General features: G+C 45.2%; 1 protein-coding gene across 1 annotated transcript in view; it reads left to right on the forward strand.

Annotated features, from left to right (window-relative positions):
- The first annotated feature begins 388 nt into the window (after window positions 1-388).
- The window catches only part of LOC119272207 (serine/arginine repetitive matrix protein 1-like), a 45,324-nt gene continuing 19,079 nt past the window's right edge, over window positions 389-26,633 (forward strand). The window contains exon 1 of the mRNA XM_037553745.1: window positions 389-703. Within this exon, the coding sequence (XP_037409642.1) occupies window positions 389-703 (315 nt within the window). The remainder of the gene's footprint in view (window positions 704-26,633) is intronic.

The raw sequence follows: 26,633 nt of genomic DNA on the forward strand, positions 1-26,633 counted from the left end.
GATGGCAAAACCCTTAACAAAACATATGTAGAACTCAGGGGCATATCATGCACACAATAATCATGGCAAAATGACAAATATCTAAATGGAGTAGCAGATCTGACAATTATCTCAAGTAGCACTCTTCTAACAGCATTTTGGGCATCAAGATGAACTCAAATGAAAATGATGCAATTGAACGAAATGATGTACTCTCTGAGGCGAACATTTTGATATGCTATATGCCCAAAACAGAGCTACGGATGCAGATATATAGCATGATGAAAAAGGGCACATGGATCTGGGAAAACGGGGACTTAGAAGAAAATTTGGGACCTCTAGATCTAGGGTTCGGTGGCACGCGGCCCGAGGCGAGTCCGGCGAGGTCGCCGCGGCTCCAGCGAGCCCGATGGAGCAGCAGGGAGGCAGCGGAGGAGTAGATCCGGCCTCCTCCGGCCGGATCCGGTGGCGAGGAGGACGAGGCGGCGCGGGCGCGGTGTCGGCAGAGCGGGGCGGCACGGTGTCGGCGGCCGGCAGCGAGGCGAACCACGGCGGCGTGGCGGCGCCGGCCGGTGAGGCGAAGGTGGCGAGGCAGCGGCGTCGGGCAGCAGGGCGCAGGAGGCGTGGGAAGGCGGCGTCCGGGCCGCGGGGGCCCGCTGTTGGCTGGGCGGGCCGCGGCGGTGGGAGCAGGCGGCGGCCGGGCGTGTCCGGCGGGTGTGGACACGTCCGGCGGCGGAGGAGACGAAATTTTTAGGGTTTGGGAGAGGGGATCCGCGAATTTAGAGGAGGGGTCTATATATAGGCATAGAGGGAGCTAGGAGAGTCCAAATGAGGTGCGGTTTTCGGCCACGCGATCGTGATCGAATGCTCTAGATGATGGAGAGGGTTTAGGTGGGTTTTGGGCCAAATTGGAGGGGTGTTGGGCTGCAACACACGAGGCCTTTTCGGTCCCTCGGTTAACCGTTGGACCATCAAACGAAGTCCAAATGGTACGAAACTTGACAAGCGGTCTACCGGTAGTAAACCAAGGCCGCTTGGCAAGTCTCGGTCCAATCCAGAAATGTTTAATCCCCACACACGAAAGAAAGGTAGAAATGACCACCAGGGGAGAACGAAGCGCCGGAATGCAAAATGGACAACGGGGAAAATGCTCGAATGCATGAGATGAACACGTATGCAAATGCAATGCACATGATGACATGATATGAGATGCATGACAACGACAACAACACACGGAGACAAAAACCTGAACCCGAGAAAATAAAATAACTTAAGGCCGGAAACGGCAAGAGTTGGAATACATATTGGGAAAGTCATATCCGGGGTGTTACAACACTCCACCACTACGAAAGGATCTCGTCCCGAGATCTAGGACTGAAAGAACACCGGGTACTCAGAACGGAGGTGATCCTCGCGTTCCCAGGTAGCTTCACGGTCAGAATGGTGTGACCACTTGACTTTGAGGAATTTGATTGACTTGTTGCGAGTCTTGTGTTTAGTCTCTTCAAGAATAGCAACTGGGTGCTCACGATAGGAGAGATCTTCTTGGAGCTCAATGTCCTCGAAGTTGACGGTGCGGTCAGGAGTCTTGAAGCACTTTCGGAGCTGAGAGACATGGAACACATCATGAACATTTGCAAAGTTTGAAGGAAGCTCAAGTTGATAGGCGAGATCGCCTCTCTTGCTGACAATCTTGAAAGGTCCCACGTATCTGGGGGCAAGCTTCCCTTTAATACCGAAGCGACGAGTACCTTTCATAGGAGAGATGCAGAGGTAAACATGATCTCCGATCTCGAAAGCCAAATCACGGTGCTTACTGTCATAGTAGCTCTTCTGGCAGGATTGGGCTGCTTTGAGGTTATCTCGAATGACTTTGCACATTTCCTCTGCCTCTGTGATTAAGTCATTTCCTAGAAGCTGACGTTCACCGGTTTCAGACCAGTTGAGAGGGGTACGGCACTTCCTGCCATACAGAATTTCAAATGGGGCCTTGCTCGAACTTGCTTGAAAACTGTTGTTGTAGGAGAATTCAGCATAAGGAAGACAATCCTCCTACTTCATGCCTAAGGAGATCACACAAGCCCTGAGCATATCTTCAAGAATCTGGTTGACACGCTCGACTTGACCGCTAGTTTGAGGATGGAAAGCAGTGCTGAAGCGGATGTTAGTGCCCATGGCCTTCTGAAAAGAATCCCAAAACTTGGAGGTAAAGATGTTGCCACGGTCTGAAGAGATCACTTGAGGAATACCGTGCAGAGAGACAATTCGAGAGGTATAGAGCTCCGCCAATTGAGCTGCAGTGATTGACTCTTTGATAGGCAGAAAGTGAGCCACTTTGGTGAGTTTGTCGATGACAACGAATATAGCATCATTGCCACGCTTGGACTTTGGAAACCCAGTCACGAAGTCCATCTCAATGTGGTCAAACTTCCATTCTGGAATGGCAAGAGGTTGGAGGAGACCAGCTGGCCTTTGGTGTTCTGCCTTCACTCTTCTGCAGACATCACACTCATTCACGAACTGAGCGATCTCGCGCTTCATTCGAGTCCACCAATAAGCCTGCTTAAGGTCCTGATACATCTTCGTACTTCCAGGGTGGATGGAGAGGAGAGAATTGTGAGCCTCGTTCATGATCACTTTACGAAGTTCACCTTTGGGCACAACAATACGATCCACGAAGAAGAGAGTATCCTTGTCATCAAGGCGGTAGCACTTGTACTTGGGTTGACTCTTGGCAATCCCAATCTTCACCTTTTTCACCATAGCATCAAGAAGCTGGGCTTGGCGAATCTGATCTTCCAAGGTACGAGAGACTTGAAGGTTGGCGAGGAAACCTTGAGGAACAACTTGCAGATTAAGTTTGCGGAAAGCTTCACAAAGCTCGAGTTGATAAGGCTTGAGAATCAGATTGTTGCAATAAGCCTTTCTGCTCAATGCGTCAGCAATCACATTGGCCTTGCCTGGAGTATACTCTATACTCGGATTATACTCTTGAATCATTTCGACCCATCGAGTTTGCCTGAGGTTGAGATTAGGCTGAGTGAAGATGTACTTGAGACTCTTGTGGTCAGTGAAGATGTCCACTTTTCTTCCCAATAAGAGATGTCTCCAAGTCAAAAGAGCATGCACCACTGCCGCCAACTCGAGATCATGAGTGGGGTAGTTCTTCTCATTGGGCTTCAACTGGCAAGAGCTATAAGCAACAACTTTCTTCTCTTGCATCAACTCTAAACCGTTTAACCGAACTATCATGTAGTTATCAAAATGTGTATGTCAGATGTTCGCAACATCCATAGACGACGTTCGAGGTTCAGCACCCTGAGTGGTGCATTAAGGACATAAGCCTTCTATGAAGCAATGAGGACAATCCTCAGTTTACGGACCTAGTCCGCATAACTGCTACTATCAACTTTCAACTAAATTTTCTCTAGGAACATATCTAAACAGTAGAACTAAAGCGTGAGCCACGACATAATTTGCGAATACCTTTTGACTATGTTCAGGATAATTAAGTTCATCTTATGAACTCCCACTCAGATAGACATCCCTTTAGTCATCTAAGTGATTACATGATCCGAGTCAACTAGGCCGTGTCCGATCATCACGTGAGACGGACTAGTGATCATCGGTGAACATCATCATGTTGATCGTATCTACCATACGACTCATGCTCGACCTTTCGGTCTATTGTGTTCCGAGGCCATGTCTGTACATGCTAGGCTCGTCAAGTCAACTTAAGTGTTTCGCGTGTGTAAATCTGTCTTACACCCGTTGTATGTGAACGTTAGAATCTATCACACCCGATCATCACGTGGTGCTTCGAAACAACGAACTGTCGCAATGGTGCACAGTTAGGGGAACACTTTCTTGAAATTATTATGAGGGATCATCTTATTTACTACCGTCGTTCTGAGTAAACAAGATGCAAAAACATGATAAACATCACATGCAATCAAATAATAGTGACATGATATGGCCAATATCATATAGCTCCTTTGGTCTCCATCTTGGGGCTCCATGATCATCTTGTCAACGGCATGACACCATGATCTCCATCATCATGATCTCCATCATCGTGTCTCCATGAAGTTGCTCGCCAACTATTACTTCTACTACTATGGCTACTGGTTAGCAATAAAGTAAAGTAATTACATGGCGTTGTTCAATGACACGCGGGTCATACAATAAATAAAGACAACTCCTATGGCTCCTGCCGATTGTCATACTCATCGACATGCAAGTCGTGATTCCTATTACAAGAACATGATCAATCTCATACATCACATATCATTCATCACATTCTTCTTGGCCATATCACATCACATAGCATACCCTGCAAAAACAAGTTAGACGTCCTCTAATTGTTGTTTGCATGTTTTACGTGGCTGCTATGGGTTTCTAGCAAGAACGTTTCTTACCTACGCAAAACCACAACGTGATATGCCAATTGCTATTTACCCTTCATAAGGACCCTTTTCATCGAATCCGTTCTGACTAAAGTGGGAGAGACAGACACCCGCTAGCCACCTTATGCAACTAGTGCATGTCAGTCGGTGGAACCAGTCTCACGTAAGAGTACGTGTAAGGTCGGTCCAGGCCGCTTCATCCCACAATACCGTCGAAACAAGATTGGACTAGTAACGGTAAGCATATTGAACAAAATCAACGCCCACAACTACTTTGTGTTCTACTCGTGCATAGAATCTACGCAATAGACCTAGCTCATGATGCCACTATTGAGGAATGTAGCAGAAATTCGAAATTTTCCTACGTGTCACCAAGATCTATCTATGGAGAAACTAGCAACGAGGGGAAGGAGAGTGCATCTACATACCCTTGTAGATCGCTATGCGGAAGCGTTCAAGAGAACGGGTTGAAGGAGTCGTACTTGTCGTGATCCAAATCACCGGAGATCCTAGTGCCGAACGGACGGCACCTCCGCGTTCAACACACGTACAGCCTGGTGACGTCTCCCATGCCTTGATCCAGCAAGGAGAGAGGGAGAGGTTGAGGAAGACTGCATCCAGCAGCAGCACAACGGCGTGGTGATGGTGGAGGAGCGTGGTACTCCAGCAGGGCTTCGCCAAGCACCGCAAGAGACGAGAAGGAGAGAGGTAGGGCTGCGCCAGGGAGAGATCAAATCGCGTGTGTTGCAGCCCCCTAACCTCAAGTATATATAGGGGAAGGGGAGGAGGGTGCGCCCCCTCTAGGGTTCCCACCCCTAGGGGGGCGGCAGCCCTAGATGGGATGGAGGGGGTCGGCCAAGAGGGGGAGAGGGGGCGCGCCCTAGGGTGGGCCTTAGGCCCATCTACGCCTAGGGTTTCCCCCTTCTCCTCCTAGCTGCGCCTTGGGCCTTGTGGGAGGCCCACCAGCCCACTCAGGGGCTGGTCCCTTCCCACTCTTGGCCCATGCAAGCCTCCGGGGCTGGTGGCCCCACTTGGTGGACCCCCGGGACCCTCCCGGTGGTCCCGGTACGTTACCGATAAAACCCGAAACTTTTCCGGTGACCAAAACAGGACTTCCCATATATAAATCTTTACCTCCGGACCATTCCGGAACTCCTCATGACGTCTGGGATCTCATCCGGGACTCCGAACAACATTCGGTAACCATGTATATCTATTCCTTATAACCCTAGCGTCATCGAACCTTAAGTGTGTAGACCCTACGGGTTCTGGAACCATGCAGACATGACCGAGACGTTCTCCGGTCAATAACCAACAGCGGGATCTGGATACCCATGTTGGTTCCTACATGTTCCACGATGATCTCATCGGATGAACCACGATGTCGAGGATTCGATCAATCCTGTATATAATTCCCTTTGTCTAGCGGTACGATACTTGCATGAGATTCGATCGTCGGTATCCCGATACCTTGTTCAATCTCGTTACCGGCAAGTCTCTTTTACTCATTCCGTAACACATCATCCCGTGATCAACTCCTTGGTCACATTGTGCACATTATGATGATGTCCTACCGAGTGGGCCCAGAGATACCTCTCCGTTTACATGGAGTGACAAATCCCAGTCTCGATTCGTGCCAACCCAACAGACACTTTCGGAGATACCCGTAGTGCACCTTTATAGCTACCCAGTTACGTTGTGACGTTTGGCACACCCAAAGTATTCCTATAGTATCCGGGAGTTGCACAATCTCATGGTCTAAGGAAATGATACTTGACATTCGAAAAGCTTTAGCAAACGAACTACATTATCTATGTGCTAGGCTTAGGATTGGGTCTTGTCCATCACATCATTCTCCTAATGATGTGATCCCGTCATCAACGACATCCAATGTCCATGGTCAGGAAACCGTAACCATCTATTGATCAACGAGCTAGTCAACTAGAGGCTTACTAGGGACATGGTGTTGTCTATGTATCCACACATGTATCTGAGTTTCCTATCAATACAATTCTAGCATGGATAATAAACGATTATCATGAACAAGGAAATATAATAATAATCAATTTATTATTGCCTCTAGGGCATATTTCCAACAGTCTCCCACTTGCACTAGAGTCAGTAATCTAGTTCACATCGCCATGTGATTAACACTCACAGGTCACATCGCCATGTGACCAACATCCAAAGAGTTTACTAGTGTCACTAAACTAGTTCACATCATCATGTGATTAAGACTCAAAGAGTTCTGGGTTTGATCATGTTTTTCTTGCGAGAGAGGTTTTAGTCAACGGGTCTGCAACACTCAGATCCGTATGTACTTTGCAAATCTCTAGGTTATATTATAAATGTTGCTTCCACGCTCCACTTGGAGCTATTCCAAATGGTTGCTCCACTATACGTATCCGGTTTGCTACTCGGAGTCATTCGGATAGGTGTTAAAGCTTGCATCGATGTAACCCTTTACGCCGTACTCTTTATCACCTCCATAATCGAGAAACATGTCCTTATTACTCCAAGGACAATTTTGACCGCTATCTGGTGATCCACTCCTGGATCACCTTTGTACCCTTTTGCCAGACATGTGGCAAGGCACACATCAGGTGCGGTACACAACATAGCATACTGTAGAGAGCCTATGACAAAAGCATAGGGGACGACCTTCGTCCTTCCTCTTTCTTCTGCCGTGGTCGAGCTTTAAGTCTTAACTTCATACCTTACAACTCAGGCAAGAACTCCTTCTTTGACTGATCCATCTTGAACACCTTCAAGAGCATGTCAAGGTATGTGCTCATTTGAAAGTACCATTAAGCGTTTTGATCTATCCTTATAGATCTTGATGCTCAATGTTCAAGTAGCTTAATCCAGGCTTTCCATTGAAAAACACTTTCAAATAACCCTATATGCTTTCCAGAAATCCTACGTCATTTCTGATCAACAATATGTCAACAACATATATTCATCAGAAATTTTATAGTTCTCCCACTCACTTCTTTGGAAATACAGGTTTCTCATAAACTTTGTATACACCCAAAATCTTTGATCATCTCATCAAACCATACATTCCAACTCCGAGATGCTTACTGCAGTCCTTAGAAAGATTGCTGGAGCTTTGCATACTTATTAGCATCTTTCAGGATTGACAAAACCTTCCGGTTGTATCACATACAACCTTTCCTCAAGAAAATCGTCGAGGAAAAAATGTTTTGACATCCTATCTGCAAGATTTCATAAATAATGCAGTAATCGCTAATATAATTCCAACAGACTCTTAGAATCGCTATGAGTGAGAAAGTCTCATCATAGTCAACTCCTTGAGCTTGTCGGAAAAATCTTAATGACAAGTCGAGCTTTCTTAATTATGATACTTACCATCATTGTCCGTCTTCCTTTTAAAATCCATCTGTACTCAATAGCCTTACGACCATCGAGCCATTCTGCCAAAGTCTACACTTCGTTTTCATACATGGATCCTCTCTCGGATTTTATGGCCTCGAGCCATTTATCAGAATCCAGGCCCACCATCGCTTCTCCATAGCTCGTAGGTTCATTATTGTCTAGCAACATGACTTCCAAGACAGGATTACGTACCACTCTGAAGTAGTACGCATCCTTGTCATCCTACGAGGTTTGGGAGTGACTTGATCCGAAGTCTCATGATCAATATCATAAGCTTCCACTTCAATTGGTGTAGGTGCCACAGGAACAACCCCTATGCCCTGCCACACACTAGTTGAAGAGATGGTTCAATAACCTCATCAAGTCTCCACCATCCTCCCACTCAATTCATTCGAGAGAAACTTTTCCTCGAGAAAGGACCCGATTCTAGAAACAATCCCTTATTGCTTTCGGATCTGAGACAGGAGGTATACCCAACTATTTTGGGTGGCCTATGAAGATGCATTTATCCACTTTGGGTTCGAGCTTATCAGCCTGAATTTTTTTTTCACATAAGCGTCGCAGCCCCAAACTTTTAAGAAATGACAGCTTAGGTTTCTCTAAACCATAGTTCATACGGTGTCATCTCATCGGAATTACGGGGTGCCCTATTTAAAGTGAATGTGGTTGTCTCTAATGCCTAACCCACAAACTATCATGGTAATTCGATAAGAGACATCATGGTATGCATCATATCCAATAGGGTGCAGTTATGATGTTCGGACACACCATCACACTATGGTGTTCCAGGCTGTATTAGTTGTGAAACAATTTCCACAATATCTTAATTCTGTGCCAAACTCGTAATTCAGATATTCATCTCTATGATCATATCATAGATATTTTATCCTCTTGTCACGACGATCTTTCAACTTCACCCTGAAATTACTTGAACCTTTCAATAATTCAGACTCGTGATTCATCAAGTAAATGTACTCAACATCTACTCAAATCATCTGTGAAGTAAGAACATAACGATATCCACTACATGCCTCAGCACTCATTGGACTGCACACATCAAAATGTATTACTTCCAACAAGTTGCTTTCTACTTCCATTTTACTGAAAACGAGGCTTTCAGTCATCTTGCCCATGTGGCATGATTTGCATGTCTCAGGTGATTCAAAATCAAGTGAGTCCAAACGGTCCATTTGCATGGAGTTTCTTCATGCATATACACCAATAGACATGGTTCGCATGTCTCAAACTCTTCAAAACGAGTGAGCCCAAAGCTCCATCAACATGGAGCTTCTTCATGCGTTTTATACTGATATGACTTATGTGGCAGTGCCACAAGTAGGTGGTACTATCATTACTATCTTATATCTTTTGGCATGAACATGTGTATCACTACGATCGAGATTCAATAAACCATTCATTTTAGGTGTAAGACCATTGAAGGTATTATTCAAATAAACAGAGTAACCTTTATTCTCCTTAAATGAATAACTGTATTGCGATAGACGTAATCCAATCATGTCTATGCTCAACGCAAACACCAAATAACAATTATTTAGGTTTTAATACCAATCTCGATGGTAGAGGGAGCGTACGATATTTGAACAACCTTGGAAATACTTCCAACACATATCGTCATCTCACCTTTAGCTAGTCTCCATTTATTCCGTAGCTTTTATTTCGAGTTACTAACACTTAGCAACCGAACCGGTATCTAATATCCTGGTGCTACTAGGAGTACTAGTAAAGTACACATTATAACGCATATCCAATATACTTATGTCGACCTTGCCAGCCTTCTTATCTACCAAGTATCTAGGCTAATTCTACTCCAGTGGCTGTTCCCCTTATTACAGAAGCACTTAGTCTCGGGTTTGGGTTCAACCTTGGGTTTCTTCACTAGAGCAGCAACTGATTTGCCGTTTCATGAAGTATCCCTTTTTCCCTTGCCCTTCTTGAAACTAGTGGTTTCACCAACCATCAACAATTGATGCTCCTTCTTGATTTCTATTTTGTGGTGTCGAACATCGCGAATATCTCAAGGATCATCATATATGTCCCTGATATATTATAGTTCATCACGAAGCTCTAGCAGCTTGGTGGTAATGACTTCGGAGAAACATCACTATCTCATCTGGAAGATCAACTCCCACTCGATTCAAATGATTGTTGTAGTCAGACAATCTGAGCACAAACTCAACAATTGAGCTTTTCTCCCTTAGTTTGCAGGCTAAGAAAATCGTCGGAGGTCTTATACCTCTTGACATGGGCACGAACCTGAAATCCCAATTTCAGCCCTTGAAACATCTCATATGTTTCGCGACGTTTCAAAACGTCTTCGGTGCCTCAACTCTAAACCGTTTAACTGAACTATCACGTAGTTATCAAAATGTGTATGTCAGATGTTCGCAACATCCACAGACGACGTTCGAGGTTCAGCACACTGAGTGGTGCATTAAGGACATAACCCTTCTATGAAGCAATGAGGACAATCCTTAGTTTACGGACCTAGTCCGCATAATTGCTACTATCAACTTTCAACTAAATTTTCTCTAGGAACATATCTAAATAGTAGAACTAAAGCGTGAGCCACGACATAATTTGCGAAGACCTTTTGACTATGTTCAGGATAATTAAGTTCATCTTATGAACTCCCACTCAGATAGACATCCCTCTAGTCATCTAAGTGATTACATGATCCGAGTCAACTAGGCCGTGTCCGATCATCACGTGAGACGGACTAGTCATCATCTGTGAACATCTTCATGTTGATCGTATCTACCATATGACTCATGCTCGACCTTTCGGTCTATTGTGTTCCGAGGCCATCTCTGTACATTCTAGGCTCGTCAAGTCAACCTAAGTGTTTCGCGTGTGTAAATCTGTCTTACACCCGTTGTATGTGAACGTTAGAATCTATCACACCCGATCATCACGTGGTGCTTCGAAACAACGAACTGTCGCAACGGTGCATAGTTAGGGGAACACTTTCTTGAAATTATTATGAGGGATCATCTTATTTACTACCGTCGTTCTAAGTAAACAAGATGCAAAAACATGATAAACATCACATGCAATCAAATAATAGTGACATGATATGGCCAATATCATATAGCTCCTTTGATCTCCATCTTGGGGCTCCATGATCATCTTGTCACCAGCATGACACCATGATCTCCATCATCATGATCTCCATCATCGTGTCTCCATGAAGTTGCTCGCCAACTATTACTTCTACTACTATGGCTACCGGTTAGCAATAAAGTAAAGTAATTACATGGCGTTGTTCAATGACACGCGGGTCATACAATAAATAAAGACAACTCCTATGGCTCCTACCGGTTGTCATACTCATCGACATGCAAGTCGTGATTCCTATTACAAGAACATGATCAATCTCATACATCACATATCATTCATCACATTCTTCTTGGCCATATCACATCACATAGCATACCCTGCAAAAACAAGTTAGACGTCCTCTAATTGTTGTTTGCATGTTTTACGTGGCTGCTATGGGTTTCTAGCAAGAACGTTTCTTACCTACGCAAAACCACAACGTGATATGCCAATTGCTATTTACCCTTCATAAGGACCCTTTTCATCGAATCCGTTCCGACTAAAGTGGGAGAGACAGACACCCGCTAGCCACCTTATGCAACTAGTGCATGTCAGTCGGTGGAACCAGTCTCACGTAAGAGTACGTGTAAGGTCGGTCCAGGCTGCTTCATCCCACAATACCGTCGAAACAAGATTGGACTAGTAACGGTAAGCATATTGAACAAAATCAATGCCCACAACTACTTTGTGTTCTACTCGTGCATAGAATCTACACAATAGACCTAGCTCATGATGCCACTATTGAGGAATGTAGCAGAAATTCGAAATTTTCCTACGTGTCACCAAGATCTATCTATGGAGAAACTAGCAACGAGGGGAAGGAGAGTGCATCTACATACCCTTGTAGATTGCTATGCGGAAGCGTTCAAGAGAACGGGTTGAAGGAGTCGTACTTGTCGTGATCCAAATCACCGGAGATCCTAGTGCCGAACGGACGGCACCTCCGTGTTCAACACACGTACAGCCCGGTGACGTCTCCCATGCCTTGATCCAGCAAGGAGAGAGGGAGAGGTTGAGGAAGACTGCATCCAGCAGCAGCACAACGGTGTGGTGATGGTGGAGGAGCGTGGTACTCCAGCAGGGCTTCGCCAAGCACCGCAAGAGACGAGGAGGAGAGAGGTAGGGCTGCGCCAGGGAGAGATCAAATCGCGTGTGTTGCAGCCCCCTAACCTCAAGTATATATAGGGGAAGGGGAGGAGGGTGCGCCCCCTCTAGGGTTCCCACCCCTAGGGGGGCGGCAGCCCTAGATGGGATAGAGGGGGGCGGCCAAGAGGGGGAGAGGGGGCGCGCCCTAGGGTGGGCCTTAGGCCCATCTACGCCTAGGGTTTCCCCCTTCTCCTCCTAGCTGCGCCTTGGGCCTTGTGGGAGGCCCACCAGCCCACTCAGGGGCTGGTCCCTTCCCACTCTTGGCCCATGCAAGCCTCCGGGGCTGGTGGCCCCACTTGGTGGACCCCCGGGACCCTCCCGGTGGTCCCGGTACGTTACCGATAAAACCCAAAACTTTTTCGGTGACCAAAACAGGACTTCCCATATATAAATCTTTACCTCCGGACCATTCTGGAACTCCTCGTGACGTCCGGGGTCTCATCCGGGACTCCGAACAACATTCGGTAACCATGTATATCTATTCCTTATAACCCTAGCGTCATCGAACCTTAAGTGTGTAGACCCTACGGGTTCTGGAACCATGCAGACATGACCGAGACATTCTCCGGTCAATAACCAACAGCGGGATCTGGATACCCATGTTGGTTCCTACATGTTCCACGATGATCTCATCGGATGAACCACGATGTCGAGGATTCGATCAATCCCGTATATAATTCCCTTTGTCTAGCGGTACGATACTTGCACGAGATTCGATCGTCGGTATCCCGATACCATGTTCAATCTCGTTACCGGCAAGTCTCTTTTACTCATTCCGTAACACATCATCCCGTGATCAAATCCTTGGTCACATTCTGCACATTATGATGATGTCCTACCGAGTGGGCCCAGAGATACCTCTCCGTTTACACGGAGTGACAAATCCCAGTCTCGATTCGTGCCAACCCAACAGACACTTTCGGAGATACCCGTAGTGCACCTTTATAGCCACCCAGTTACGTTGTGACGTTTGGCACACCCAAAGTATTCCTACGGTATCCGGGAGTTGCACAATCTCATGGTCTAAGGAAATGATACTTGACATTCAAAAAGCTTTAGCAAATGAACTACATGATCTATGTGCTAGGCTTAGGATTGGGTCTTGTCCATCACATCATTCTCCTAATGATGTGATCCCGTCATCAACGACATCCAATGTCCATGGTCAGGAAACCGTAACCATCTATTGATCAACGAGCTAGTCAACTAGAGGCTTACTAGGGACATGGTGTTGTCTATGTATCCACACATGTATCTGAGTTTCCTATCAATACAATTCTAGCATGGATAATAAACGATTATCATGAACAAGGAAATATAATAATAATCAATTTATTATTGCCTCTAGGGCATATTTCCAACAGTCTCCCACTTGCACTGGAGTCAATAATCTAGTTCACATCGCCATGTGATTAACACTCACAGGTCATATCGCCATGTGACCAACATCCAAAGAGTTTACTAGTGTCACTAAACTAGTTCACATCATCATGTGATTAAGACTCAAAGAGTTCTGGGTTGATCATGTTTTGCTTGCGAGAGAGGTTTTAGTCAACGGGTCTGCAACATTCAGATCCGTATGTACTTTGCAAATCTCTAGGTTATATTATAAATGTTGCTTCCACGCTCCACTTGGAGCTATTCCAAATGGTTGCTCCACTATACGTATCCGGTTTGCTACTCGGAGTCATTCGGATAGGTGTTAAAGCTTGCATCGATGTAACCCTTTACGCCGAACTCTTTATCACCTCCATAATCGAGAAACATGTCCTTGTTACTCCAAGGACAATTTTGACCGCTATCTGGTGATCCAATCCTGGATCACCTTTGTACCCTCTTGCCAGACATGTGGCAAGGCACACATCAGGTGCGGTACACAGCATAGCATACTGTAGAGAGCCTATGACAAAAGCATAGGGGACGACCTTCGTCCTTCCTCTTTCTTCTGCCGTGGTCGAGCTTTAAGTCTTAACTTCATACCTTACAACTCAAGCAAGAACTCCTTCTTTGACTGATCCATCTTGAACACCTTCAAGAGCATGTCAAGGTATGTGCTCATTTGAAAGTACCATTAAGCATTTTGATCTATCCTTATAGATCTTGATGCTCAATGTTCAAGTAGCTTAATCCAGGCTTTCCATTGAAAAACACTTTCAAATAACCCTATATGCTTTCCAGAAATCCTACGTCATTTCTGATCAACAATATGTCAACAACATATATTCATCAGAAATTTTATAGTTCTCCCACTCACTTCTTTGGAAATACAAGTTTCTCATAAACTTTGTATATACCCAAAATCTTTGATCATCTCATCAAAGCATACATTCCAACTCCGAGATGCTTACTCCAGTCCTTAGAAAGATTGCTGGAGCTTTGCATACTTAGTAGCATCTTTCAGGATTGACAAAACCTTCCGGTTGTATCACATACAACCTTTCCTCAAGAAAATAGTCGAGGAAACAATGTTTTGACATCCTATCTGCAAGATTTCATAAATAATGCAGTAATCGCTAATATAATTCCAACAGACTCTTAGCATCGCTATGAGTGAGAAAGTCTCATCATAGTCAACTCCTTGAGCTTGTCGGAAAAATCTTAACGACAAGTCGAGCTTTCTTAATGGTGATACTTACCATCATTGTCCGTCTTCCTTTTAAAATCCATCTGTACTCAATAGCCTTACGACCATCGAGCCGTTCTGCCAAAGTCTACACTTTGTTTTCATACATGGATCCTCTCTCAGATTTTATGGCCTCGAGCCATTTATCGGAATCCAGGCCCACCATCGCTTCTCCATAGCTCGTAGGTTCATTATTGTCTAGCAACATGACTTCCAAGATAGGATTACGTACCAGTCTGAAGTAGTACGCATCCTTGTCATCCTACGAGGTTTGGGAGTGACTTGATCCGAAGTCTCATGATCAATATCATAAGCTTCCACTTCAATTGGTGTAGGTGCCACAGGAACAACTCCCTGTGCCCTGCCACACACTAGTTGAAGAGATGGTTCAATAACCTCATCAAGTCTCCACCATCCTCCCACTCAATTCATTCGAGAGAAACTTTTCCTCGAGAAAGGACCCGATTCTAGAAACAATCCCTTATTGCTTTCGGATCTGAGACAGGAGGTATACCCAACTATTTTGGGTGGCCTATGAAGATGCATTTATCCACTTTGGGTTCGAGCTTATCTGCCTGAAATTTTTTTCACATAAGCGTCGCAGGCCCAAACTTTTAAGAAATGACAGCTTAGGTTTCTCTAAACCATAGTTCATACGGTGTCATCTCATCGGAATTACAGGGTGCCCTATTTAAAGTGAATGTGGTTGTCTCTAATGCCTAACCCATAAACTATCGTGGTAATTCGATAAGAGACATCATGGTATGCATCATATCCAATAGGGTGCAGTTATGATGTTCGGACACACCATCACACTATGGTGTTCCAGGCTGTATTAGTTGTGAAACAATTTCCACAATATCTTAATTCTGTGCCAAACTCGTAATTCAGATATTCATCTCTATGATCATATCATAGATATTTTATCCTCTTGTCACGACGATCTTTCAACTTCACCCTGAAATTACTTGAACCTTTCAATAATTCAGACTCGTGATTCATCAAGTAAATGTACTCAACATCTACTCAAATCATCTGTGAAGTAAGAACATAACGATATCCACTACATGCCTCAGCACTCATTGGACTGCTCACATCAAAATGTATTACTTCCAACAAGTTGCTTTCTACTTCCATTTTACTGAAAACGAGGCTTTCAGTCATCTTGCCCATGTGGCATGATTTGCATGTCTCAGGTGATTCAAAATCAAGTGAGTCCAAACGGTCCATTTGCATGGAGTTTCTTCATGCATATACACCAATAGACATGGTTCGCATGTCTCAAACTCTTCAAAACGAGTGAGCCCAAAGATCCATCAACATGGAGCTTCTTCATGCGTTTTATACTGATATGACTTACGTGGCAGTGCCACAAGTAGGTGGTACTATCATTACTATCTTATATCTTTTGGCATGAACATGTGTATCACTACGATCGAGATTCAATAAACCATTCATTTTAGGTGTAAGACCATTGAAGGTATTATTCAAATAAACAGAGTAACCTTTATTCTCCTTAAATGAATAACCGTATTGCGATAGACGTAATCCAATCATGTCTATGCTCAACGCAAACACCAAATAACAATTATTTAGGTTTTAATACCAATCTCGATGGTAGAGGGAGCGTACGATATTTGAACAACCTTGGAAATACTTCCAACACATATCGTCATCTCACCTTTAGCTAGTCTCCGTTTATTCCGTAGCTTTTATTTCGAGTTACTAACACTTAGCAACCGAACCGGTATCTAGTACCCTGGTGCTACTAGGAGTACTAGTAAAGTACACATTATAACGCATATCCAATATACTTATGTCGACCTTGCCAGCCTTCTTATCTACCAAGTATCTAGGGTAATTCTGCTCCAGTGGCTGTTCCACTTATTACAGAAGCACTTAGTCTCGGGTTTGGGTTCAACCTTGGGTTTCTTCACTAGAGCAGCAGCTGATTTGCCGTTTCATGAAGTATCCCTTTTTCCCTTGCCCTTCTTGAAACTAGTGGTTTCACCAACCATCAACAATTGATGCTCCTTCTTGATTTCTATTTTGTGGTGTCGAACATCGCGAATATCTCAAGGATCATCATATATGTCCCTGATATATTATAGTTCATCACGAAGCTCTAGCAGCTTGGTGGTAATGACTTCGGAGAAACATCACTATCTCATCTGGAAGATCAACTCCCACTCGATTCAAATGATTGTTGTAGTCAGACAATCTGAGCACAAACTCAACAATTGAGCTTTTCTCCCTTAGTTTGCAGGCTAAGAAAATCGTCGGAGGTCTTATACCTCTTGACATGGGCACGAACCTGAAATCCCAATTTCAGCCCTTGAAACATCTCATATGTTTCGCGACGTTTCAAAACGTCTTCGGTGCCTCAACTCTAAACCGTTTAACTGAACTATCACGTAGTTATCAAAATGTGTATGTCAGATGTTCGCAACATCCACAGACGACGTTCGAGGTTCAGCACACTGAGTGGTGCATTAAGGACATAACCCTTCTATGAAGCAATGAGGACAATCCTTAGTTTACGGACCTAGTCCGCATAATTGCTACTATCAACTTTCAACTAAATTTTCTCTAGGAACATATCTAAATAGTAGAACTAAAGCGTGAGCCACGACATAATTTGCGAAGACCTTTTGACTATGTTCAGGATAATTAAGTTCATCTTATGAACTCCCACTCAGATAGACATCCCTCTAGTCATCTAAGTGATTACATGATCCGAGTCAACTAGGCCGTGTCCGATCATCACGTGAGACGGACTAGTCATCATCGGTGAACATCTTCATGTTGATCGTATCTACCATATGACTCATGCTCGACCTTTCGGTCTATTGTGTTCCGAGGCCATCTCTGTACATTCTAGGCTCGTCAAGTCAACCTAAGTGTTTCGCGTGTGTAAATCTGTCTTACACCCGTTGTATGTGAACGTTAGAATCTATCACACCCGATCATCACGTGGTGCTTCGAAACAACGAACTGTCGCAACGGTGCATAGTTAGGGGAACACTTTCTTGAAATTATTATGAGGGATCATCTTATTTACTACCGTCGTTCTAAGTAAACAAGATGCAAAAACATGATAAACATCACATGCAATCAAATAATAGTGACATGATATGGCCAATATCATATAGCTCCTTTGATCTCCATCTTGGGGCTCCATGATCATCTTGTCACCGGCATGACACCATGATCTCCATCATCATGATCTCCATCATCGTGTCTCCATGAAGTTGCTCGCCAACTATTACTTCTACTACTATGGCTACCGGTTAGCAATAAAGTAAAGTAATTACATGGCGTTGTTCAATGACACGCGGGTCATACAATAAATAAAGACAACTCCTATGGCTCCTACCGGTTGTCATACTCATCGACATGCAAGTCGTGATTCCTATTACAAGACATGAGCAATCTCATACATCACATATCATTCATCACATTCTTCTTGGCCATATCACATCACATAGCATACCCTGCAAAAACAAGTTAGACGTCCTCTAATTGTTGTTTGCATGATTTACGTGGCTGCTATGGGTTTCTAGCAAGAACGTTTCTTACCTACACAAAACCACAACGTGATATGCCAATTGCTATTTACCCTTCATAAGGACCCTTTTCATCGAATCCGTTCCGACTAAAGTGGGAGAGACAGACACCCGCTAGCCACCTTATGCAACTAGTGCATGTCAGTCGGTGGAACCAGTCTCACGTAAGAGTACGTGTAAGGTCGGTCCAGGCCGCTTCATCCCACAATACCGTCGAAACAAGATTGGACTAGTAATGGTAAGCATATTGAACAAAATCAACGCCCACAACTACTTTGTGTTCTACTCGTGCATAGAATCTACGCAATAGACCTAGCTCATGATGCCACTATTAAGGAATGTAGCAGAAATTCGAAATTTTCCTACGTGTCACCAAGATCTATCTATGGAGAAACTAGCAACGAGGGGAAGGAGAGTGCATCTACATACCCTTGTAGATCGCTATGCGGAAGCGTTCAAGAGAACGGGTTGAAGGAGTCGTACTCGTCGTGATCCAAATCACCGGAGATCCTAGTGCCGAACGGACGGCACCTCCGCGTTCAACACACATACAGCCCGGTGACAACTCCCATGCCTTGATCCAGCAAGGAGAGAGGGAGAGGTTGAGGAAGACTCCATCCAGCAGCAGCACAATGGCGTGGTGATGGTGGAGGAGCGTGGTACTCCAGCAGGGCTTCGCCAAGCACTGCAAGAGACGAGGAGGAGAGAGGTAGGGCTGCGCCAGGGAGAGATCAAATCGTGTGTGTTGCAGCCCCCTAACCTCAAGTATATATAGGCGAAGGAGAGGAGGGTGCACCCCCTCTAGGGTTCCCACCCCTAGGGGCGCGGCAGCCCTAGATGGGATGGAGGGGGCGGCCAAGAGGGGGAGAGGGGGGCGCGCCCTAGGGTGGGCCTTAGGCCCATCTGCGCCTAGGGTTTCCCCCTTCTCCTCCTAGCTGCGCCTTGGGCCTTGTGGGAGGCGCACCACCCCACTCAGGGGCTGGTCCCTTCCCACTCTTTGCCCATGCAAGCCTCCGGGGCTGGTGGCCCCACTTGGTGGACCCCCGGGACCCTCCCGGTGGTCCCGGTACGTTACCGATAAAACCCGAAACTTTTCCGGTGACCAAAATAGGACTTCCCATATATAAATCTTTACCTCCGAACCATTCCGGAACTCCTCGTGACGTCCGGGATCTCATCCGGGACTCCGAACAACATTCAGTAACCACATATATCTATTCCTTATAACCCTAGCATCATCGAACCTTAAGTGTGTAGACCCTACGGGTTTGGGAACCATGCAGACATGACTGAGACGTTCTCCGGTCAATAACCAGCAGCGGGATCTGGATACCCATGTTGGTTCCTACATGTTCCACGATGATCTCATCGGATGAACCACGATGTCGAGGATTCGATCAATCCCGTATATAATTCCCTTTGTCTAGCGGTACGATACTTGCACGAGATTCGATCGTCGGTATCCCGATACCTTGTTCAATCTCGTTACCAGCAAGTCTCTTTTACTCGTTCCGTAACACATCATCCCGTGATCAACTCCTTGGTCACATTGTGCACATTATGATGATGTCCTACCGAGTGGGCCCAGAGATACCCCTCCGTTTACACGGAGTGACAAATCCCAGTCTCGATTCGTGCCAACCCAACAGACACTTTCGGAGATACCCGTAGTGCACCTTTATAGCCACCTAGTTACGTTGTGATGTTTGGCACACCCAAAGTATTCCTACGGTATCCGGGAGTTGCACAATCTCATGGTCTAAGGAAATGATACTTGACATTAGAAAAGCTTTAGCAAACGAACTACACGATCTATGTGCTAGGCTTAGGATTGGGTCTTGTCCATCACATCATTCTCCTAATGATGTGATCCCGTCATCAACGACATCCAATGTCCATGGTCAGGAAACCGTAACCATCTATTGATCAACGAGCTAGTCAACTAGAGGCTTACTAGGGACATGGTGTTGTTATGTATCCACACATGTATCTGAGTTTCTTATCAATACAATTCTAGCATGGATAATAAACGATTATCATGAACAAGGAAATATAATAATAATCAATTTATTATTGCCTCTAGGGCATATTTCCAACAGAGAGAACGTCGGATGAGCGTTGACGAGGCCAAAAGACATGACAGTGTATTCATATGAACCATAGCTTGTTCTGAAAGCCGTCTTGGGAATATCTTGCTCACAGATTCGAATCTGATGATAACCCATACGGAGATCAAGCTAGGAGAATACTTGGGCACCTTTGAGTTGTTCGAACAGCTCATTGATGTTGGGAAGTGGATATTTGTTCTTGATGGTCTTCTTGTTCAATGGACGGTAATCGACACAAAGTCGGTCCGTTCCATCCTTCTTCTTCGCAAAAAGAACACCACAACCCCACGGAGAAGAACTAGGCCGGATGAGACCCATTCTCCCTTGAATATCGAGTTGCTTCTTCAGCTCCTTCAACTCTTCAGGTCCGAGCTTGTAAGGACGCTTGCACACTGGTTCTGTGCCAGGCTCAAGATCAATGACGAATTCAACTGGCCGGTGCGGAGGCATTCCTGGAAGCTCTTCTGGAAAGACGTTTTGATATTTGCAAACGACTGGAATTTGCGAGATAGCATCCAGTTCACCCTTCTCATTGAGAGAAAACAGACGGATGGTATTATCCCGAGCGGCAAAGACAATTACATCCTTAGACGAATGAGTCAACTGAATCTGCCTGGCAGCACAATCAAGATGCGCCTTGTGCTTAGAAGGCCAATCCATCCCGAGAATAAGATCAATATCCGAGTTACCAAGAACAATTGGGGAAGAAAGGAACTTGTAGTCGCCCAAGGTGATAGTAACCTCCGGGACGCAGGTGTTAGCTGTCATCTGCTTGCCCAGTGACACAATTTGCAAGGAACTTTGCAGATACTGATAATCGCACTCATACTTTGATGCAAAAGGTTTGGAAATGAAACAATGAGATGCACCAGTGTCAAAAAGAACTTTTGCAGGAATATCATTAACAGGAAGGTTACCCATGATGACATCTGACGAACCCTCTGCCTAAGTTAACCTTGGCGTGCTTGGGGTTATGCTTGACCACAGCTGTACTTGTCGATCTCATAGGAGGAGGAGGAGGGAGACGCCTCTGGTTGAGAAACTTGTTGGCATAGTGACCCTTCTGTTGGCACTTGTTGCACGTGACCTCTGAAAGCAGACGGTGGTACGAAGCACTTGATCTTGGACCTTGAGACGAAGTCTTGTTCTAAAAGCCAGGGTTGGGTAGGTGGGAAGAACCACTGCCACCTTTGCTCTTCTGATACGGCTGACGAAACGGAGGAGGAGGAAGCCAATACTTCTGCTGCTTGGCCACTTGAGTAGAGGAAGAAGGAGTAGCATCTCTGACTCGCTTCTTGGAAGCATCACACCTCAATTGAGCGGCCTCTTGCTTCAATGCCATGTTGTAGAACTCATCGTACCTCAAGGGCTCAAAGAGAACAAGAGCTAGCTGAATTTTTTCTTTGAGACCACCCCTGAACTAGTATATCATGCTCTTCTCATCAGGAACGTCCTGCTTGGCAAAGCGGGCGAGCTTCTGGAACAACTTGTTGTAGTCATAGACAGACAAAGAGCCTTGCTTCAGGTTGCGGAATTCCTCACGCTTGCTTTCAACCATGCTCTGAGGGATATGGTGAGCTCTAAAATCTTGACGGAATTCATCCCAGGTAATCGCACGTCCACCTCTGGAGTCCTTGTACTGCTGGAACCATTCTGCAGCTTGATCTTTGAGTTGGAAGGAAGCGAACTTGACAAAGTCCTCAAGCCTGATGTTACTGCACTCGAAATGCTTGCGCAGATCCACAAGCCAATCGTCAGCATCGGTTGCCTCAACACAATTGCTGAAAGTCTTTGGCCCGTTAGCAAGGAACTGGTTGAGTGTAGCAAAGTGATTCTGATTGTTGCCTTGGTTCCCTTGGTTGCCTTGATTGCGCTCTTGAAGAATTTACATGATCAACTGTGTGTTTGCATTGGTTGCGGCCATCATAGCTTGCCATGCCTCCGGAGGAGGTGGAGGTAGTGGCGGATCAGGATTCGGAGTCGTGCGCGTTGGAGGAGCCATCCTGAAGAGGTTGACATCCATTAGCACATTGATAGACAAATATTGAAGCTGAATCCAACGGAATGAAAATTGCAACATATAGTCTTCACATCCGAACAAAATGAACGAATGCATTCCTCTTGAAATGGTCACATATCCATAAATTGAGAAGCCACTTAGAATTTAGGTAGAGAAATAAATCAACAAGGTATGGATCAAGAATCGAATACTCGGTAAGAAATCCCAATCTCAAACCAAATATCCGTGGAAGAAGAACTAGAGCTACAAGAATTCCCACCTATGAAACTCCCGAACCTTTCCGGTTATGCAATCAAGTGTTGGGGATACAGGGGAAGCATAATATCTCACCCAAATCTAGCAAATCCTACATCCAGCTGTATCCATCCTTCAACACATAACCAAGAAAAACTTCGGAAACCATCTACCTCAACCTTCGAAAAGCATCCGTTATACAAGTTATGGCGATACTCCCGAACTCCCGCCCCAGTACTGGGTGGCGTCGAGGTTATCTCACCAACGAACTGCATAAAAGAGATTTTCGATGTCGGCGTACTAAACTCAAGTATTCCAGAACTGCAACGATAAAATTATGACGACAACGACACAGAGCTCAACTCCCCGGGACACTTCCACAAAACCCCTGACAGGAGGCACCAAGACAATGTTCTCGTCATAAAACCATCGGAACGATTCCAAGATACCCGCGTGATCCTAAAAAAAATTAGTGAAATTTGAGAAGAGAAGAGTCAAAACTCTACGTCAGGATGCCTTACCAGAGCGATGAGGAGACTGGGAAGTAAAAAGAATTCCTAAACTCTCCAATATATAATTCCTAGATGACTCAAAACATTTTTCTAGACACAACTCGGTTGCTAAAAAATGATCAAGCAATGGGGCTCCTAAGGTCGGGGAAGGCTCTGATACCAACTTGTAACACCCTCGATGCGACTATATCTCCCACGTGTCGAGGCATGACTTAGAGGCATAATCGCATTGAAGGCATATGTCGCAAGTTAGGCAATCTTCACAACATCCCATGTAATATAGATAATAAAAGGGGAGATAACATAGTTGGCTTACACTCTCCACGTCAATCAAGGTACATAAATAACATTACATCAACCAAACACTCATGGCCCGACTACGGCGCCAAAATAAAAGATAACCCAACATGCGACATGGTCCCGATCACCCCCAACTGGGCACCACTACTGATCATCAGGGAAAGACACATAGTATCATTGGGAGTCCTTGTCGAACTCCCACTTGAGATCGAGCGCGTCACCTGGAGTGGAATCATCAGGCCCTGCATCTGGTGTAATAGTAAACTGTGAGCCACAGGGACTCAGCAATCTCGCACCCTTGCGATCAAGACTATTTAAGCTTAATAGGTATGGCAAGGTGAATATGTGGAGCTGCAGCAAGCAACTAGCATATATGGTGGCTATCCTGTTCGCAAAAGAGAGCGAGAAGAGGAGGCAAAGCGCGAATGCATAACTAAAGAGGGCAAACCTGCGGCAAGCATTACTCCAACACCGTGTTCACTTCCTGGACTCCGCCGAGAAGAGACCATCACGGCAACTCACACGGTTGATTCATTTTAATTAAGTTAAGGTTCAAGTTATCTACAACCGGACATTAACAAATTCCCATCTGCCCATAACCGCGGGCACGGCTTTCGAAAGTTCAAATCCCTACAGGGGAGTCCCAACTTAGCCCATGACAAGCTCTCACGGTCAACGAAGGAATAGACCTCATCCCGAGATGTTCCGATCAGACTCGGTACCTCGGTTCTTCAAGACACTTTGACAGGTTAAAACAAATCCAGCAACACCGCCCGAATGTGCCGACAAATCCCGATAGGAGCTGCACATATCTCGTTCTCAGGGCACACTCAGATGAGCGCTCCATACAACTAAAACCAAACCTCGAGTTTCCCCGAGGGGGCGCTGCACAGGACTCTAGTTTGGACCAACACTCAGAGGAGCACTGGCCCAGGGGGGGCTAAAATAAGATGACCCTCGGGCTCCGGAAACCCAAGGGAAAAAGAGGCTAGGTGGCAAATGGTAAAACCAAGGTTGGGCATTGCTGGAAAAGCTTTAATCAAGGCGAACTATCAAGGGGTTCCCATTATAACCCAACCGCGTAAGGAACGCAAAATCCGGGAACATAACACCGATATGACGGAAACTAGGGCGGCAAGAGTGGAACAAAACACTAGGCGAGAGGCCAAGCCTTCCACCCTTTACCAAGTATATAGATGCATTAAGATAACATGGCAATATAATGATATCCCAACAATTAAATAAATGTTCCAACAAGGAACGGTCTCCAATCTTCACCTGCAACTAGCAAAGCTATAAGAGGGGCTGAGCAAAGCGGTAACATAGCCAATCAACGGTTTGCTAGGACATGGTGGGTTAGAGGTTTGACATGGAAATTTGGGAGGCTTGAAAGCAAGTGGTAGGCTTCGTAGCATTGGCATAGCAAAAGAGCGAGCATCTAGCAAAGCAAAGATAGTAGTGATTTCGAGGGTATGATCATCTTGCTTGCAAAGTTGTCAGAGTTGACTGGATCCTCGACAGCAAACTCAACGGGCTCCTCGTTAGCGAACTCGTCTCCCGAATCTACCCAAACAAGACAAACAAGCAAACGGAACACAATCAACCACGTGCAAGCTCAAACAATAAGATGCAAAGATGGTATGCTATGCGGGATGGGATGCGGGATGCATATGCAAGATTTGAGAAGGGATGCATGAACCTGGCCTCAACTTGGAAATCCAAGCGTGCCACTGGAAAGATGAGATGAAATCGCTTGAAAACGATATAAAGAACGCCAAAATCGGAGTTACGGTTTGGAAATGGCAAGCGATTCAAATATGACACCGGTCTGCCATTTACAACAAGTAGCCATCTAAATGCAACGAGATGAACATGCTACAGCACTCAAACATGACAACAAAATACATGGCAGGGATGCATTCAAGAAGCTTAACAAAAGTCTAGCACTGAGCTACGGCCAAATCATCCATTAACAGGTTCAAACAAGCATGGCAAAAATGCATATGGAAAACAGATCTCAGACTTAGTGAAATTAACACTTGTCTGGAATTCAGACCAGATAGCACACTTCGGAGCAACAAAACTATATGCTACAGGACCTGAACATGGCAAAATAAAGCATGGAATGGAGATACTCAAAGAGATTAACAAAAGTCCCTTAGTGACCTTGAGCCAAAAGGGATCAGAAAATACATTTGCAAGCATGTGAACATAGCAAAAGCATAATCAGTTTTCAGACTTAGTGAAAACTGGTGCATGCTGAAACAGATATCAAGTAGGCATGTTTACGAGCTCGATGCACTCACTACGGAGCAGGTCATGACAAGCTAAGCATACACCCATCAAGAATGCACAAAATTCAAGCTAGACATGGCAAGAACAATAGCATAGCATGCACGGATCAACTACAACATCCTCGGCAAAATCGCTAACAAGTACACAATCTGCCCAGATTCACGAAATGACAAAAGTAGAGCTCGATTGACTCAAGCTAGGGTGCTCCATAATTGCAAACAAAGACATGGATGGATAGATCACTACAAGATTAACAAAACATCCTTACTGATCATCCTCAAAAGAGGCACGGATCACTAGGAAACAACATGAACATATGGCCGTATGAGATAAACAGGTCAAGGACTTAGTGGAAATGCCAAGTCCCTGAAATCAGCATTACCAAGTGCCTCCCTTTGCAAGCTTGTGCTAGTCACCACACACATCACAAAAATACATGGGTTGCACCTCTGGAAAGATGGCAAAACCCTTAACAAAACATATGTAGAACTCAGGGGCATATCATGCACACAATAATCATGGCAAAAATGACAAATATCTAAATGGAGTAGCAGATCTGACAATTATCTCAAGTAGCACTCTTCTAACAGAATTTAGGGCATCAAGATGAACTGAAATGAAAATGATGCAATGAAATGAAATGATGTACTCTCTGAGGCGAACATTTTGATATGCTATATGCCCAAAACGGAGCTACGAATGCGGAGATATAGCATGATGAAAAAGGGCACATGGATCTGGGAAAATGGGGACTTAGAAGAAAATTTGGGACCTCCAGATCTAGGGTTCGGTGGCACGCGGCCCGAGGCGAGTCCGACGAGGTCGCCGCGGCTCCGGCGAGCCCGATGGAGCGGCGGGGAGGCAGGGGAGGAGTAGATCCGGCCTCCTCCGGCCGGATCCGGTGGCGAGGAGGACGAGGCGGCGCGAG

This window comes from Triticum dicoccoides, chromosome 3A, assembly GCF_002162155.2.
Source record: "Triticum dicoccoides isolate Atlit2015 ecotype Zavitan chromosome 3A, WEW_v2.0, whole genome shotgun sequence".
NCBI classification, from domain to species: Eukaryota; Viridiplantae; Streptophyta; class Magnoliopsida; order Poales; family Poaceae; genus Triticum; species Triticum dicoccoides.